This window comes from Emys orbicularis, chromosome 5, assembly GCF_028017835.1.
Source record: "Emys orbicularis isolate rEmyOrb1 chromosome 5, rEmyOrb1.hap1, whole genome shotgun sequence".
Taxonomy (NCBI): domain Eukaryota; kingdom Metazoa; phylum Chordata; order Testudines; family Emydidae; genus Emys; species Emys orbicularis.
In genome coordinates, this window is record NC_088687.1 from 94,038,541 (window position 1) to 94,057,656 (window position 19,116).

Genomic DNA, 19,116 nt, shown 5'->3' on the forward strand with positions numbered 1-19,116 from the left:
ATGGTGACACAACCCCTCACTGATCTGGATTGCACCCCAGACTGTGACACCCTCCTTGCCTGCCACCTGCTTGCTCTAGTTCCTCTGGTTTTACCTTTGACTTCAGCTTCGACTACTGACTCTGGTTTTGATTCTAGTTCATGCTTCTCAATGCCTGTTCCAACCACTAGGCCTGGCACCTGCTCTTATCACTAGGCTAGATTGCCCTCATCCCAGTTGCCTGACAGATTGAGCAGCCTCAAAAAATTAAGGACAGGGGTCTTCGAAGCGAGGTCCCATCAGGACTGGTGGCCACTGTCCAGAATCTGCAGGTACAATTAACCATTCTGCAATCACAGAATGCGGCTCTGCAGCCACAGGTTGTTCTGCTGGCTTCTCCCAACTCTGCCCCCACCCCTCCCAGTGCTGAAGATTCCACTGCCTGATGAATTTGATGGTGATCAGGACAAGTTTCAGGGGTTCTTGAACCAACATTGGCTCCTGTTCTTACTATACCGTAGATCATTCTCTCCAGACCAGGCCAATGGGGGGGGGGGGAGGGGGCTCATCTTAAGCTTGTTGATTGGGGAAGCTTTGGCCTGAGCTTCCCTCCTCCTGGAACATTCCAGCCCCCTCTTGTAACAATTAGGCAAATTCTTTCAAGCCATATGCATTATCTTTGATGTCCCCAACAGTGCACAGGCGACCAAGACAATCCTTCAAACCTTATGGCAGGGATGCTGGCACTTCACCAAATACACCACTGAATTTCATTGTTTGGCTTCTGACACTGGGTGGAATGAGATGGCAGAGCACCACTATTTCTGCCTGGGGCTAACGAGGTTATAAAGGACGAGCTCACATGGGTGAGCCTCTGCCCAGTTTGAATGAGCTGATCAACTTGTACATCAGAATCAAATAACTCCTCATGGAGCAGCACTGCAAGCATACCTGGATTCTCTGGAGGTTGCCAGCCATCCTGTCCACAACATCCCATCCGAACGGGTCTTCCCTGGCATCTGAGCAGTTGCAAACCAACCAGTTTGATTCTCTGACTCAAAGAAACACCTACATTTGGTGTTAAGTTTGTGACTGTATTGTGGGTAACCTGGCCATCTTGCCTTGATGTGTCCAACAAAGACTCAGGTGGAACTGGGACCAGGAAATGCCAGCTCCTCAGCCCCAAGGGCAGAGCTGGTCTTCTCCCCACTCCAGTAGTTCCCAGCACCCCTGGGCCATAGTTGGCACAGCAGTACCCCCAAGTCAGTTCCCTGTGCAACTCCGAATACCTCTATTGATTCAACTTCTGGTAAGTGATAAGATTCATGTAGAGGCCCTAGTCCAGTGTTTTTCAACCACTGTTCCGCGGCACACTAGTGTGCCGCGAGATGTTGCCTGGTGTGCCGTGGGAAAAAAATATTAAACCATGCTTGAATGTCGGAACTGGTTACTAAAATTTTTGAATCCCACCACTGATGTTAAGGACTATAAATAGCTCCGGTGTCACTGTTACACTAACAGGAGGAGGACAGGAGGAGACATCGCAGTAGATCGCCGATGAGCAGAAGAGCGCCAATGGATCTGGATTTGGAGGAAACATGAGCAGAAGAGCGCTGACTGATGGATCTGGATGGAGACATGCGCAGAAGAGTGCTGAGTGTGACGGACAGCGGCTATCTGGAGGAGACAAGCGCAGTAAGTACTGAGTGACAGTGAGATACTGCAGTGATGGACAAGTTTTTGAAAAGGAAAGAACTGGACTCTGAACAAAATTTGGAGCCAGATGAGAGCCCAAGTATGAGTGGGGATCAAAAGAAAGCAAAGATGGTTAGCTCAAGCAAATTCTCTGGCACAAGGCAATATAGCGAAAGCTATATTTCATTTGGATTTACTTTCACCGGAGATGCAAACAAACCAACTCCACTGTGCGTGGTGTGTGGTGAAAAGCTAGCTAACAGTGCTATGGTCCCAAGCAAACTTAAACGCCATCTCCAAACGAAACACCCTTCGCTTCAAAACAAGAATGCGGACTATTTTGTTCGCCTGCGTGAAAACACGGAGAAACAGGCAACTTTCATGAGAAAAACCACAAAGGTAAATGAAAGAGCTCTTAAAGCTAGCTATCAAGTTGCTGAACTTATAGCCAAGTCAAAAAAGTCGCACACTGTGGCAGAGACATTAATACTTCCCGCCTGCAAAGCTATTGTAGAGGAGATGCTCGGACCTGAAGCAGCTAAGGAAATAGCCAAAGTCCCTCTCTCAGACAACACAATTTCCAGACGTATTAATGACATGTCTGCAGACATCGAAAGTGTGGTTTTGGAAAAGATCCGTATCAGTGAGAAATTTGCATTGCAACTTGACGAGTCTACTGATATCAGTGGACATGCTCAACTCTTGGCCAATGTGCGTTTTGTTGATGGTGATGCAATTAGAGAAAACTTCTTTTTTTGCAAGGCATTGCCAGAAAAAACAACAGGAGAAGAAATTTTTCGGGTCACATCAGAATACCTTGAACAAGGAGGACTTAAGTGGGAAAACTGCACAAGTGTCTGCACCGATGGAGCTGCAGCCATGGTCGGGCGCACCAAAGGCTTTGTAAGCAGAGTGAAGGAAAGAAATCCAGATGTGATTGTTACGCATTGTTTTTTACACCGTGAGGCCCTCGTAGCCAAGACTTTACCAGCAGACCTAGTTCATGTGTTGGATGATGTTGTGCGCATGGTAAACTTTGTAAAGTCACGACCCGTGAAAAGTCGCATATTTGCAGCTTTGTGTGAGGAGATGGGAGCGAAGCATAAAACCTTGCTGTTTCATACGGAGGTCCGGTGGTTGTCGCGTGGCAAGGTCTTGGTTCGTGTGTATGAGCTGCGGGAGGAACTTAAAGTATTTCTGACAAATGAGAGGTCAGATTACGCAAAGCTGCTTGCAAGTGATGAGTGGTGTGCAAGGCTGGCATACCTGGCAGATATATTTCATCATCTGAATGAACTGAACACACGAATGCAAGGCCGAAATGAAAACCTGCTTACAAGTACAGATAAAATAAATGGATTCCGTTCAAAGGTGCAACTCTGGCATCAACACGTGGAAAGTGGCAATCTTGAAATGTTCACACTCACCAAGCAATGGCAAGGTGTTCACACTGCTGCACTGTGTGAGATAATAGTTAAACATTTAAAAACTCTCGAGGAGAAGTTGTCATTTTATTTCTCTTCAGTCTCCACTGAATGCCTTGACTGGGTTAGGGACCCTTATAGCTCAGCATCAGTTGGTGGAAAGGACATGACTTTACAGGAGCAGGAGGAACTAACTGAACTGAGACAAAATCGTGGTTTCAAGCTAAGATTTGCTGATCTACCTTTGGACAGTTTTTGGTTGGATACTGCCAAGGAGTTCCCCCTTCTGGCAAACAAAGCTATTTTGACATTGCTCCCATTTTCCACTACATCTGTGTGAGATGAGCTTTTCAAGCATGATTGCTATAAAAACTAAATACAGAGAGAGACTGAGAGCTGTTGACGAAGAGCTACGTGTGTGTCTTTCTTCGATTCCAGCCAGAATATCAGCTTTGTGTTCAGCCAAACAGGCCCAGGTTGCGCACTGAATAAAGTATTTTATAATTTTTCATATTTCTGTTTACTTACTATTTCATAATAAAGTAATTATAAAATACTTTCTTTGTGTTTATTTGATTCCTATTCAAGAGAATTACTTTATATATAGTCAATATAGGCACAGAGTTAAATTTTTTAACATTTTCTAATGGTGGTGTGCCTCGTGATTTTTTTCATGAAACAAGTGTGCCTTTGCCCAAAAAAAGGTTGAAAAACACTGCCCTAGTCAACTCAAGGGGCTCAGGTTAACTTTATGGACTTGAATTTTGCTAAGACCCACGCGGTTCCCAACATATGCAAGAACTCTTCAGATCTGGTCAAGACTATTGATGGGTCTTTTTTCTCTTCGGGACCAATAACCTACCCGACCTTGCCAGTAATGGTTCTCATTGTCTGGGGACATCAGGAAACCCTCCAACTCAGATTAATTTGGGCCCCTGATGCTTCAGTCATTCTAGGTATGACTTGGCCTAACATCCACATTCATTGGTGGATGGTGATCCTACACTTCAGATCCCAGTATTGCCGGCTAATCTGCCTTCTAGAAGACCCCAACCCTCAGGGAGCAAGACTGCCAGGAGCCTCAGTGCCCCCTTCAGTTCTGCCTACTGTGGCCAAGATCCCCCACAAATACCATGACTTCACCAATGTTTTTCACCAGGGGAAGGTAGACATCATGCCCCTGCGATCAGACTTACAATTGCCTGATTGATCTCCAGCCCGAAGCTGAGATCTCATTTGTTTGGATATATGTCCTCTCCAAACCCAAACTGCAGGCTCTCCACATATACTTGCAGGAGAACCTTCAGAAGGGTTTCATCCGGATGTCCACATCCCCGAAGAGCATGCTGATCTTTTTTGTCAGACATGTATTGACTATTGAGCACTGAACAAGGTGACTGTTTGAAACTGCTCCCTGCTTCCCCTTATCAATGAATTCAGATTAGCTAAGCATGGCTCGTATTTTCACAAAGTTAGATTTGCGCGGGGCCTATAATCTGATGCACATGTATGAGGGAGATGAGTGGAAGACCACTTTTCATACTCGATATGGCCACTGTGAATATCTAGTCATGCCATTTGACCTATGAAATGCTCCAGCAAATTTTTTAATGCTTTATGAACTATACATTCAGAGATATGCTGAACCACTTTGTCATTATCTACTTTGATGATGTTCTGATTTTCTCAGATGACCTAGCTCTTCATGACAAGCACATGCATAACGTTCTTCAAAGACTACAAATTATCTATATGCCAAGCCAGAGAAATACAAATTTGACTGGGACATCCTTGAATTTGTTGGATATGTTATCTTGCCAAGGGACTGATAATGGATCCTCGCAAGATAAACGGCCATCATGGATTGGGTGGCACAAAAGGATGTTCATGGAATCCAATGCTTTTTGGATTTCAGTAACTTTTATAGACTGTTTATCCCAGAATTCTCTGGTTTGGCCAGTCCTCTCAGAGCTTTGCTGTGGAAGGGAATCTGTTTTTTATGGTCCCTGGAAGCACAAGCACCAAGCCCACCTGTTTCCGAACAACATCTTTCGTCTCCATGACTTGCCTACAGGCATAGCTGATCAAGGATCTCTGTTTATTTTCTGCTTCTGGTGAGAATTTCTATGCTGAGTATGAATGCCCTACCTCAACGGCCTATCACGCAAGCACCAATAGCCAGGCAGAGTGGGTGTGACATATGGGGGTATAATCCAGACTAGTGGGGTGCTGTGCCACCCCTGTCCTGTAACCCGAGATGCCTTGCAATGCCTTGCTGTTGTAGCCTCCAACCTAGACTGCTCACAACCAGCCACTAGCATGCAGGTCACTCTCAGATGTGTTTGAGTAACTGCAGCTTGCCAGTCACGCCCTGGTTCCCACCAGGGTGTGGTTATACTGCAGGGTGACTCCAACACACTCCCAGTCCTGGACTTTCCCTCAGAAATAGATGTTTTGTACTGCCAAGCCCTCTCCTGGACAGTCCAAATATATTAAGTCCATTATTCCTTTAAGCAGTGGTGAAAGTAACTTAAAGGACTTACTGGTACACCGGAGTCCTGAGCAGGGAGCGGGGCCTCAACTGGAAGAGGCGGGGCCTTTAAATCCCTGGGCCCTTTACATCAAGATTTAAAGGGCCCGGGGCTCCGGCTGCAGTAGCTGGGAGCCCCAGGCCCTTTTAATCACCCCCGGAGCCCCGCTGCCGCTAATCCAGGGCTCCGGCAGCGGGGCTCGGGCAGCAATTTAAAGGGCCCGGGGCTCCCTGCAGCAGCCGGAGCCCGAGCCCTTTAAATCTCTGCCCAAGCCCCACTGCTGGAGCCCCCGGGGTAACGGTGGCGGCCCAGGTCTCCGGCAGTGATTTAAAGGGCCAGGGGCTCCCGGCTACTGCCGGTACCCCAGGGCTCAGGCGGAGATTTAAAGGGCCCAGGGCTCCGCTGCGGTAGTGGCAGCTGGGAGCCCCTGGCCCTTTAAATCACTCCCGGAGCCCCGCTGCCGCTACCCCAAGGCTCCTGCAGCAGGGCTCGGGCGGTGATTTAAAGGGCCTGGAGCTCCGACTGCCGCTACCGCCCCGGGCCCTTTAAATCACCGCCCGAGCCCCGCTGCTGGAGCACCAGGGGCAGCGGCGGCAGCTGGGGACTCCAGCGGTGATTTAAAGGGCCCTTTAAATCGCTGGCCTGGGGAAGCTGGGCCGGGCCGGTACACCGGACCGGACCAGCTTACTTTCACCTCTGCCTTTAAGGGAATAATATACACTAGTTTATCATGATAAATGAAGTTTCCCAGACACTTTAACTTAAACACGCTGGATTAAATGAAACAATAAAACAAGTTTATTAACTACAAAGAGATAGATTTTAAGTGAGTGCAATGAAGCATAAAAGTCAGAAACAATTACAAGAAAATAAAGATAAAATGCTTATTAGTGTCTAACAAACTATATTAGATTCAAGCGAAGTCTCACCACATGCTTCCAGCAGGATTACTGACCACACTTTTCAGGTCAGGACCCACCCCAGAGTTCAACGGTTCTTTCCTTTTTCTTCTTAGGTGTAGAGAATGTGATGGGCATGGAGGGTGTGTGTGCCTGGAGGTGTTTTCCCCTCCTTTTTATTGTTTCAGTCCCCCTCCTGAAAAACATTTCCAGCTGAGAACCAGGAGGCAAAGAGTCTATGTGGAAGGATATTCCCTGCTGTTTTCCCCCCACCTGTTTGAAGTTTTTTTCCCCCCTTCCTGTTTGCTGACTCTGTTTACTGCTTAAATGCAAATTAAGGCAAAGCACATATTCCTTTGTTTAGGACAGACCTGTTTGCAGACTTCTGTTTGGGCAGGGCTTTGGAATATGTATTAATAACATCATACAGGGAAATCTTTTAACTTCACATTACAATGTTGCCACACATTTTATCAGGATGATACTGACCAGCAAATTATGAATTTTCAAATGATATCTTACAAGACATGCCCTGTACAAAGATTATTACATTAGTGTGCAGGGTGTGAATACAGGAGTGTATTCTATCACAGTGGGTCAACCAGGTCCTTGATCAGTAACTATGTTGCTTTCTAAACTATCATCAAGATGACTGGCTGACTCTGATCCCTCACACAGAGTTTGCTTACAACAATGCTACAAACTTCCCCACCAAACAGACTCCTTTCTTTGCTAACTATCACACTCATCTAGAGCAGTGGTTCTCAAACTTATTTGATCATGCCCCCCTTCTTTGTGACTATTTTATTTTACGCCCCACCCCGCCACACAAGTACATATACTGATTAAAAAAAATCAACATGCAGCTCTCACTAAATATTAAAAACAGCAAGGCATCGATTCAAACAGAGCCAACAATCAATTGGAATAAGAGCAAAAGCCAAACTGCAATTGTGGTAGATGCTTACAGTTAAATGTGCACACCAAGTTGTAACAAACCGGTTAATGTACAGATGGCAACAACTTTGTATAATGCTATGCAAGCTTCACAGAAATCCATCAAAATGCACAGAACCATCTAGAGTCAAATGCACAGCACCATCTGAGGACCGGATATGTCTGGAGAAATCAGCTTTGCTAGTTATTCATTGCTGTGGGTAAAATGTGCACAGTATGTTTCCCCCCCCTAAAACTTCTCATGCCCCTCCCCCAAGTTTGAGAACCTCTGATCTAGAGATCCCCTGATCTAGAGATCCCCTCCAAATTGTCAAGGTTTGCAGTTATCGAACTAATGGCCCACATCCAGCAGTGTACCAAGAATTCCAGAGGCAGTTAAAAGTTGCAAAGGCAACTTTCAAACAATATGCCAACCGGTCCTCCCAGCTAACACCTGGGTTTGGGGTGGGGATAAGGTATGGTTGTCCGCCTCTCCGCGAATCTGGGACATAAATACCTGGGGCCTTTCCAGATCACAAAATAGATTAAGCCTGTTACAGTCACGTTACAGCTACCAGATTCCCTCAAGATTTACCCTTTCATCTCTATCTTCTAAAACCATTAGTTAAGAATCCCTTCCAACTCTGTACTACTCCCCCTCCTTCACCTATAACCATTAGGGGTCATGAAGAATATGCAGTTTGGCAACTCCTAGACTTTCGTGGGATCTGAGGAAAACTACAATATCTAATTGAGTGGAATGGGTATGGCCCAGACTAACATTCAAGGAAACCTACAGAACACATCCATGCCCCGGATCTCCTGTGCACCTTTCATCACACTTACCCTGAGAAACCAGGCTCGAGGCCCCTAGACAGCGCCCAGGGAGTTATGGTCAAAAATCAGGGCCTGCAGCAGAGTTAAACTCCAGGCAGCCTCATCAGTACAACTGGCCTGCAGCAGGTTGCCTGATTGGCCAAACCATCTCATTGCTCTTAAGCCAGCAGCAGAAACTTGCTGGCTGCTTAATGCTCGTACCCACCATTGTGAATGCTCCTGTCTCACCTTGTTCCTGCTGCTCCTTCCTTGCATCCCGCTTTGCCTCTGTCCTGCTGCCCCTGCCTTAAGCCCCGCCCCCCCTTTGCCTGTTACCTGCTTACTCCAGTTCCTGACCTCTGGCTTGATTTGTGGCTCTGGTTTCTGACTGCAGCTTGACCCTTGGCTCTGGTATCCAGTTCCTGCCCTCTGGTTTGACCCTTGGCTCCATCTTCCAACTACTGATTCCCACTCTGACGCTAGTCCTTGGTTCCTGATGCCTGCTCTGACCATTAGGTTCTGACAACTAAGCTAGATCTACTTTGTTCCAGTTGCCTGACAATATCTTGCACATTGCTTCTGAAAAAAGCAACAGAGAGTCCTGTGGCACCTTTAAGACTAACAGATGTATTGGAGCATAAGCTTTCGTGGGTGAATGCCCACTTCGTCGGATGCATGCCTTGACTCAGAATCTCCCTTGGGCTGAGCCCTTTTATAATTTCTATTGCTGTTTTTTAGGCAATTCCTTATATTATTTATTTATGACCCAGACCATGCATGCTTAGTTCCTATGGCATCTCAAGCCTTTAGGAACATAGAAATTGCTATACTGGATCAGAACAAGTGATTTATCTAGTTCAGAATCCTGTCTATTCAAGAAATTTTGCAAAAGACAATTATGGAATAACTTTCCTACAGAGAAAGTTTCTTCCTAACTTCATAAATTAGAAGTTGTTTATACTATGAAGCAGGAAGGTTTATATCTCTTCCAAAACTCTTGGCTACCTTGTTTTTAATCCTTACTATTATAACTCTAGATATTGTTATCCATCAAATGGCAAATCATTTTTTGAATCTTGCTACGCTCTTGGCCACAATGTCTTTTAGCAATGAGTTCTTGGTTAATTGTGTTTGTATATTTTTTCCTTTTATCAATTTTTAAATTTGTCATATTTTTGAACATCCCATTGTTTTTGTATTAAGAAAAATATTCTTGAATAAAGAATAAATAAACTTCTTAATCTACCTCTGGAGAAGATTGTAAAAAAAAGTTAGTCTTGACTAACCTAAATAATTTTGTAATCTGCAAATGTTGCCATCTTACTGCTCAACCTCTTTTCCAGATCACTAGTCAATGTATTAAACACTAGTCTAACATGGAATCTTTTGGCACTGTTAATCTTTTGCTAGGAGGAAAATTGACTTTAACTAGACAAGCAACAAGAAAAAAGACTAGCAGTTTGAGGGGTGTAGAATGTTCTTTTGGGCACTCCCAGCTGCAGACATTGTCTGGCATGAACTTTGTGAAGTGTGTGCTCTCAGTTGAGAACCTGAGCAAGAGTACTGTAGGTAAAGCAAATTGCTCCTAGTCCTACAACCTGAAGAAAATAACAAACCAGAGTGTCTCATCGTCACTGACACTATTTCAGGCAGGTCAGCAGTTTAGCAGCTGTGTGATATCAGAGACATGACCTTTGTGTTACAATGACGAAGGGTGGGTACCTGACTGTGGCTGTGACAGATGTCTCTGGATTCACTATTTCACACTAACATTTGTCTGGCAATAGAGACAGGGGCCACTAAAGCGAGGCAGCACCAGATCTCTCTCTGACAACTGTATACACTGTTGCCAGTGCTTGTGATGTTCCATTTCATAGAGTTCAAGGCCAGAATGGACCATCAAATCTAGTCTGATCACTTACATACCACAGGCCACTATTTTTCACTTAGCTAACCCTATTTTAAGCTCAAAGTTTTAAGTTAGATCAAAGCATTTCGTTCTTCAGGAGACTAAACTGAGTGTCATAGAGAGAAAACGAGAGACCAACATGCCAACAACGCCCCAGACCCCTGCAATAGCTGGAAATTGTTTAGGTGAGATATGCCCAGATGATCCCAGCAGATGAACCACACCCCATGCTGCAGGGGAAATGAAAACCCAGAAGGTTCCTGCCAGTCTGACCTGGGAGAAAATTCCCTCTCAATCCTAAATCTGGTGATCTCTATAATCCTGAGCATGGGAGCAACACACATCAAAAGAGGATCCTCTGTACCACTTCAAAGCCCCAGTCCACCTGGTCCAGGGTCCTGTCTCTAGCTGCGGCCAATCTTTAGATCAAGGCAACCTCCCTACCCCTGAAAAATACAACTGGCCAATTGTGCATCCGGGGCAAAAATCCTTCCTGACCCCTGCAGGTGGCCAGCTAAAGCCCTAACTCATGAGATTTGATTATGTCATTATCTTTAATAATAGAATAATAGAAATATGGGGCTGGAAGGAATCCCAAGAGCTCATCAAGTCCAGCCCCCTGTGCTGTGGCAGGACCAAGTAAACCTAGACCATCCCTGACAGGTATTGGCCCAACCTGTTCTTAAAAACCTACAATGGGGATTGGCAACCTTTGGCACGCAACCCGTCAGGGAAAGCCGCTGGTGGGCTGGGCCAGTTTGTTTACCTGCAGTGTCCGCAGGTTCGGCCGATGGCAGCTCCCACTGGCCATGGTTCACCATCCCAGGCCAATGGGGGCTGCGGGAAGGGTGGCCAGCACATTCCTTGGCCCACGCTGCTTCCCGCAGCCCCCATTGGCCTGAGACGGCGAACTGCGGCCAGTGGGAGCTGTGATCAGCCGAACCTGCGGATGCTGCAGGTAAACAAACCGGCCCGGCCTGCCAGCGGCTTTCCCTGGCGGGCTGCATGCCAAAGGTTGCCGATCCCTGACCTACAATGATGCGGCTTCCACAGCCTCCCTTGGATGCCTATTCCAGAATTTAACTACTCTTATACAGTAAAAGCGTTGTTATCTGGCATGTTGGGGAAATGGGGGGTGCCGGTAAGTCAAAAATTCTGGTTAACTAAGAGGAAGGGTGTGGGAAGGAGCTTAGGGCTGGGGCGTGGGAGGGGGTGCAGGGCGTGGGCTTTGGGAGGTAGCTTGGCTTCAGGAAGGGGCTTAGGGCAGGAGTGCGGGAGGGATTTTGGGGTGCCAGATCTGGGCAGCCCTCACCTTGGTCGGCTCCCCACAAGCGGTGACATGTCCAGAGAGGCATGGCTAGGTGGCTCTACGTGCTGCCTCCGCCCAAAGGCGCAGGCCCGCAGCTCCCCTTGGCCGCAGTCCCTGGCCAATGGGAGCTGCAGAGCCAGCACTCGGGACGGGGCAGGGGCAGCTCATGGATCCCCCATGCCCATTCCTCCGGTTTGTAGAGCTTTCTGGTTTGTAAAGTGCCAGATAACATAGCTTTTCCTGTAGTTACAATGTCTTTCCTAATAGCCAACCTAAACCTCCCTTGCTGCAGCTTAAGCTCATTACTGCTTGTCCGCCATTCAGCAGACACGGAGAACAATTGAACACCGTCTTCTTTATATAGCCCTTAACATATTTGAAGACTGTTATCAGGTCCCCACTCAGTCTTCTTCTCAAGACTAAACATGCACAGGCATTTTAACCTTTCCTCATAGGCCCACATTTCTAAATCTTTTATTGTTTTTGTTGCTCTTCTCTGGACTCTCTCCAATTTGTCCACATCTTTCCTTAAAGTGTGGCACACAGAACTGGACACAATACCCCAGCTGAGGTCAAATAGAACCGGACAATTACCTCTCATGTCTTATATACAACACTCTTGTTCATACACCTGTAAGAACCTGGGGACAAGAACCTAGAGCAGGGGGATTCTAGGCCGCCAATGCTTCTATAGCACCATCACATCCACCATTGTGGATACCCAGGTTTCCACTAGAGGAGCCTGTGAAGCTAGACACTGTAGGAAGTACCACCCAACAGGACCTGCGTGGCAACCCCCAGAGCCCACTGACTGGCTCATGCTGGTATATTTCTCCTGGGGGAGTTTTGCGCCACTGCGCAATGCAGAATTTTGCAGAAATTAATGTTGTGCATGCAGAATTTCCTTTCCTCTCCAGAAATGGGCTGCTAGCCGCCACTAAGGGCCCCTGGACTTGGCACCTTTCACACAGAAGACACTTCTGTGGGGAGGGACAGGGAGCTAGAGAGTTCCTGGCAGCTGCAGTTCCCAGCATGCCCTGAGGGAAGGAGACGGTGGCATGCAGAAAACTCTGTGCAAGCCTAGGACCAAGCATCATGCTGTATCTCCCTCTGGATCCTTGGGCTCGGGGGAGGGGGTGGGCTCTCGGGGGGACGGGATGTTGGTTGGGGGGGCCCTGCGGTTAGACTCTGGGGAAGAGGGGGTTCGGGTGTATTGGCTGGGGGGGAGGTCCGCAGGTGGGCTCTGTGGGGGGGAGAGGTTGTGCATGTCTGGCCCACGGCTGGGCTCTGGGGGAGGGGAAGGCAGCAGAGAAACAGGAACTGGGTTATCAAAGGGGTTTCTTTAACTCTCTACTCCTGGGGGAATTTGTGTGTGTCTCTGTATTGCTTCTGACCCTGATTCGTCCCTGTCTCTGTTACTTGCCTGCTGTCTGTCACCTGGTGCCAGCCTGACCCTGACTTTCTCCTATCCTGACTCAGCTCCCAGACCTGGGGGCAGGTGGCTCCTCCTCCTCACCATTGTGGTCTGTTCCTCAGCCATTGTGGTCTACTACTCTTGCCAGTACATGATACTGGTTCCTGACTGAGAAGGACAGGGGTCCTGGGTGGGGTGTGGAGCATTGTCTACTGTCCCAGGTGGCCAGCCAGTCTCCTTCCTCTAGAACAGCTGGTTCACCTTCCTCCTCTGGTACCACTGTAGTCATGTAGTCAGCTAGCATCCTCCGTCCCAGGTGTTTCCACGTGCATACTGTCGATTAAGTCCTTATCCTCCTGCTGCTCTGTTACCAGCTTCCTGAGGGACTCCACCAACAGACACCTCTCACGGAAGGTGGTTCCCCCTGCCTGATTTTCATTGACAGGGACATGAAGGGCACATTACCAGCAAGTCAAGACCAGGGTGGAAGTCTCCAGGGTCAGGATGCCTGTCTGACAGGAGGCCCCACAGGTATAGTTAGCAGTGTCATTTCCCTCCCATTGTCAGGTCTTCCTTGTAGGGTACCTGCAAATTAAGGAAATTCAAAATCCTGTGTCTCTGCCTTCCTCCACTGGCGAACTCCATTGGCTAGCTCCCTAAGGCAGAGGACCCCAAACTTTGGGGTGCACCCCCCTAGAGGGACATGGAGGACTGTTCGGGAGGGGGCATGGAGGGAGCACCACACAGCTCCACTCCTGGACCTGGCTGCCGGCCCCAGGGCTCTGCTCCCGGCCCTGCGGCTGTCGGCCCCGCGCCCAGGGCTCTGCTCTCAGCCCTGGCTGCCAGCCCCACGCTCCGCTCTCGGCCTTGCACCCAGGGCCCCACCTCCGGGCCTTGGCCGGGGCTCTGCTCCTGGCCCTGCCCCCTGCTGTCGCCCCAGTCTTGGCCCCCTTACCCCGTCCATGTCCCTCTCCCTCGCCTCCCAGTGCCGTGACCCCACTCCTGGCCCCAGTTTGGGGGAAGGGTGCGGACAGAGATAAACAGGGGCATGACCCTGAAAACTTTGGGGACCACTGCCCTAAGGCCTGACCTATACTTAAAAATTATATCGAACTGGCTACATTGATTGCTCAGGGCTGTCAAAAATTTCATGTCCTGAGCACAGTAGTTAGGTCACCCTAATCCCTGGTGTAGATGCAGCCCAGTTGACAGAATTCTTCCGTGGACCTAGGTACCACCTCTTGGAAAGATGGATTAACTGCATGGACAGAAAAATCCCTTCTGTTGATACAGTAAACCCCACCCCTCGAGAGGCAGTAGCTATGTCAATGGAAGAATTCTTCCATTGATTTAGCACTGTCTACAGTGGGGCTTAGGTTGATTTAACCACATCTCTCAGGGTTGTGAATTTTTTATCCCCATGAGTGACACAGCTATATCAACCTCAGTTTTAGGTGTAGACCAGGGCTGAGTCTTTCAGCTGCTTTCATCTTACCAGCAACTGGGCATCTGCATGCTTTTTAAAGTCTGGGCCCCACACATAGTTGGAATGGATGACTCAAACTCTCTCACTCAGTCTCCTCTAATCACTGGCCTATTAAAACAAAAACTCTACTGCTCACATTTCAGAGTTCCCTGCTAGAGCCCTTCAAAGAGCCCTTCTAACTCACCTAACTGCAGGACAATCAGCTATCAAACCTAAACTTCAAAACACAACACACACAGCAACCAAACGTGTTCCACCAGAGCTGCAAGTATTATGAGCATGTAGAGGGCAATGCATGTAATCCTATTCTCCCCATAGAATCATAAAAGATTAGGGTTGGAAGAGACCTCAGGAGGTCATCTAGTCCAACTAAATCATCCCAGCCAGGACTTTGTCAAGCCAGGCCTTAAGAACCTTGAAGAATAGAGATTCCACCACCTCCCTAGGTAACCCATTTCAGTGCTTCACCACCCTCCTAATGAAAAAGTTTTTCCTAATATCTAACCTAGACCTTCCCCACTGCAACTTGAGACCATTGCTCCTTGTTCTGTCATCTGCCACCACTGAAAACAGCCTAGCTCCATTCTCTTTGGAACCCTCCTTCAGGTAGTTGAAGGCTGATATCAAATCCCCCCTCAATTCTTCTCTTCTGCTGACTAAATAAGCCCAGTTCCCTCAGCCTCTCCTCATAAGTCATGTGCCCCAACCCCCTAATCATTTTTGTTGCCCTCCACTGGACTCTCTCCCATTTGTCCACATCCTTTCTGTACTGGGGCCCCAAAACTGGATGCAATACTCCAGATGTGGCCTCACCAGTGCCGAATAGACGGGAATAATCACTTCCCTCGATCTGCTGGCAATGCTCTTACTAATGCAGCCCAATATGCCGTTAGCCTTCTTAGCAACAAGGGCACACTGTGCCCATGACCCATGAAAGAAGGGGAAGAACAGGGGGACTCAGATGCTTAGACAAGAATGAACTAACTTGACCATCTAGCTGAAGCCCCTGCACACCATTATATCTTATTCTGCCTTTTATTACAAGTCTTACACTATTTTTTAGGGTATGCCTGCACTGGAGCTGGAAGGTGTAATTTCCAGTTTGAGTAAACATACCTGTGCTAGCCCTTATTAAACTAGTGCACTAAAAACAGAAGTGTAGCTGTGAGTCGCTAGCCACCACAAGTACTCAGGCAGCACTGCTAAGGCTACACTTCTGTTTAGCATATTAACTCAATTATAGCTACTGCCAGTACATCTACTGGAGCTGCAAATTGCACCTTTCAGCTCCAGTGTAGACATACATTGAAGCTGTTGACCTTGGCTAGGCTACAGGGTTATGTTGGCATGGTTAAGGTAGTCCAAGTTACAAAGTGGAAGGTCTTGGAGTCCTGTGATTACACGTGCATGTCATGTTTTTAAAAAACTCTCTACCCCTTAGCGTTGCACAGAAACGCTTGAAAATGTGAACGCTACAGAGGATCGAAAACGTGGGCAGAGGCAGTACTACCCCATTGGGACCCATAAACATTAATATTTGGGGGGACTCCACACACACCACACATAATAAAAAACAAAATAGGGCGTAGGGTGACCAAACAGCAAGTGTGAAAAATCGGGACGGGGGTGGGGGGTAATAGGAGCCTATATAAGAAAAAGACCCCAAAATCGGGACTGTCCCTATAAAATCGGGACCTCTGGTCACCCTAAGTAGGGGCCCCTTGAGCTGCTCCAGGCTCTAAGCAAAGTCACTGCGGCGGCTCCGCCCCGCATCACACCCACCTCTGCTTCCTCCCGTACCCGCTTCGCAGCCGCCGCCACACAGACAAGCTCGGGACAGAGCCACGACACCGGAACTGGCGCATCGCATCGCCCGCCCCCCGCCTTCAAGCAGCCAATCAGCGCCCTTCGCCAGTTCGGTGCGTCACATTCCTGCGGCCGTCCCCTCCCCCCCGGGCACGTGTGCTCTGTTGTGCCTGTCACAGCCACCCCGGCAGTACCTGTCCCGCCGCGGCTCTTCCTGGGCCTGGCTCGCGCCGCGGGGACTGGGCTGCCCTCCGCCGCGCGCGACCCTCGCCCCAGTATGTCCGGCTGCCCCGCCGCCGCCGCGCTCGCCGCCTGCCGCCAGGCCTGGGAGCAGGTGTTGGCCAAGGCCAAGCGGGCCGTGGTGTTCGTGGACGCGGCGTGCGCGGAGAGCCTGCACTGGGCGGGCGGCGGCGCGGGCAGGCTGCTGGAGGCCGGCGCCCTCAATGTCAAGGAGTTCTCCAGCTTCGAGGCGGGCGCGGCGGAGCAGCCCAAGGCGGTGTTCGTGGTGAGCAGCCTGCTGAAGGGCCGGGCGGTGGACATCATTCGCGACATCGTCAGCCTCAGCCGCTTCCAGTACTGCGTGGTGTTCACCGCCGTTAGCCACGCCGTGCACCTGCTGGCCCACGGGGCGCCCGGCGGCGCCGAGCCGGAGGGGGGCAGCCAGGCGGTCTTCGAGCAGTTCGAGGAGAAACTCTGCCAGTGGATGGGCAACATGAACTACACCGCCGAGGTGCGGCATGCCCCCCTGCTACTGGCGCCCATCTCGCCTCATCTCTTCGTAACCCCGGCCTTTGCCTCGCTCTTTCCCATGACGCCCCAGGACCTGGCTCGCATCAACTCCTCCAGGCCTGAGAAGAAAAAGTTTGGCAGCTTGAACGACCTGGACTTCTCCTCTCTGCCTCCTGAGCTGCAGCTTCAGATCAGAACCCTGGTGTCTGGCTTGAACTCCTTGTTTGAGTGTTTAAATGTGAGAGAGGAGTGCTTTGCAATTGGGACTCTGAGCAAGATTATCGCAGGGGATTTGGCGAACTACTCACAGGCCAAAAACAGGAGGAAGACAGCACAAAACCGAGCCTCTGTCATCTTCATAGACAGGACACTGGATCTGACAGGTAAGAAGCTTAATATCAATATCACAATTGTGAGCCACGCTTCATTTACATTATTATGGTGATCACTGGATTTCGAAGTGCCTGTGCAGATAAGTGCTCACGTACAAATGTGGCTTTAGTGGCCCATTGAGAGTGGTGAAAATAGGAGATGTGGGTTGGTGTTTAAAGCACGAGACTGAGTCATAAGTTCTAGGTTCTGCCACTGACCCTGTGACCTAGAGAGAGTCTGTGTAGTCTTTGTGCCTCAGGTTCTCAATCCTGGGAGAGGGGTGAGGAAGGGAGGGGGAAATTTGCTGTGAAGTTTATTTCATCATGGTTTGTAAAGTACTTTGAAATCTTTGGATTTAAAATGCCACATAAGGGCAAACAGTTTTTGTATACTGAGAGATTAAACCTGAGTTGTATCTTATTTAACTTTTAGTTTTCAGGTTTTATATGTCAGTTGTCCTGATAGAAGCTATTTTAGCAAATACAATAGCAAAACTAAACACAACTCTCAGCTTGGGGAGAAGATGAAATAATGAACCATACATGCTGTATGTTAGGCATGTCACTTAATGCACTCCTGGAGGGTGCTTAAATATTACAGTGATGAGGGTAGTATAAGAACCTGTATGGGAAAAATCAGAACAAGAATAAAATGCTCAGGGCTTGAAAAATTTACAAGACATTTCCTAGCTAGATGTTGGAAAAAATGATATTGATAGGCAGAAATGAAAGACTTGAGTAGGGGAGTCACCAGCAAGCTCCAGGGACAATGACGTGTGAGAAGGCTAAACTTCTATCTTTTGTATCAGGATCTGGCAGGTTGTGTGTCTGATAAGTTTGAATGCTTCCCACCAATGATGGAAGGGAAAGGATGTTTCTCTTTTTCTCCCCCACTCCATTTTATCTCATGGTTTTGGGATTGTTATGGAGAGGGACAGAGCCCTCACCCCTTGGGGGATGGAAAGGAAAACGAGGGTTGGGGGGAAGAAACCTAGGAAAAGAGAAGAACCCATTCACCTCACAGCAGCCTGGCTGCTGATGAGAATTTTCCTTCCCCATAAATAGCTTCAGTGGATCCCAGAACTTTCCCAAGAAGCAGCAGAGGATAAGCTGCCATATTGGATCTGATCAACATTCAGAATCATGTTTCTGACAGTAGCCGCCAGTACTAGAGGCTTTGGTGGAAGGTATATACAACCCACCCCCTTAATGGATATTTTTACGATAACATGTCTTTGAGGCGATGTTTCTTCGTATTTCCAGGCAGTTTGTGCTTGGCTTATGAGCTTAGGAGAACAAGTCCTTATTTGACTTCAGTGGGACTCATGTTCCTAAAATCATTCAGGCACTTTTGAAAATCTGACCCTTATATCCTAAGTATCATAATTATAAATGTTTAATTTTTTTAGTCCTGCTAAGATCTTTGGCTCAGTACAGTACCTCGTGACAGTGAGTTTCACAAGTTAATTTGATGGGATCTTTAAAAAGGATTTTCTTTTATATGTTTGACATTTACCTATTAATTTAATTGTTTGTCCCCTTATTCTTGTATTCTGAAGCATACATAGAAGCACATAATTTACCTTCTCTATGCCATTTATTATGTTGTAAACTTCTGAAGTCTACCCTTTTATTCATCGCTAAACTACATAACGCTGATCTTTCAAATCTCTCCATTTATGGAGCTCTTTCTATGCTATCAATAACTTTCATTAGTCTTCTCTATACATCTTATTTCTGTTATACCAAAACTTAATTCAGCATCCAAGGTGAGGATACACCATAGATGTACATTATGATATAATATTTTCA

General features: G+C 48.0%; 1 protein-coding gene across 1 annotated transcript in view; it reads left to right on the plus strand.

Moving 5' to 3' along the window:
- Nucleotides 1-16,481: 16,481 nt before the first annotated feature.
- The window catches only part of SCFD2 (sec1 family domain containing 2), a 294,635-nt gene continuing 292,000 nt past the window's right edge, over nt 16,482-19,116 (plus strand). The window contains exon 1 of the mRNA XM_065405129.1: nt 16,482-17,316. Coding sequence (XP_065261201.1) covers nt 16,482-17,316 — 835 coding nt within the window. The remainder of the gene's footprint in view (nt 17,317-19,116) is intronic.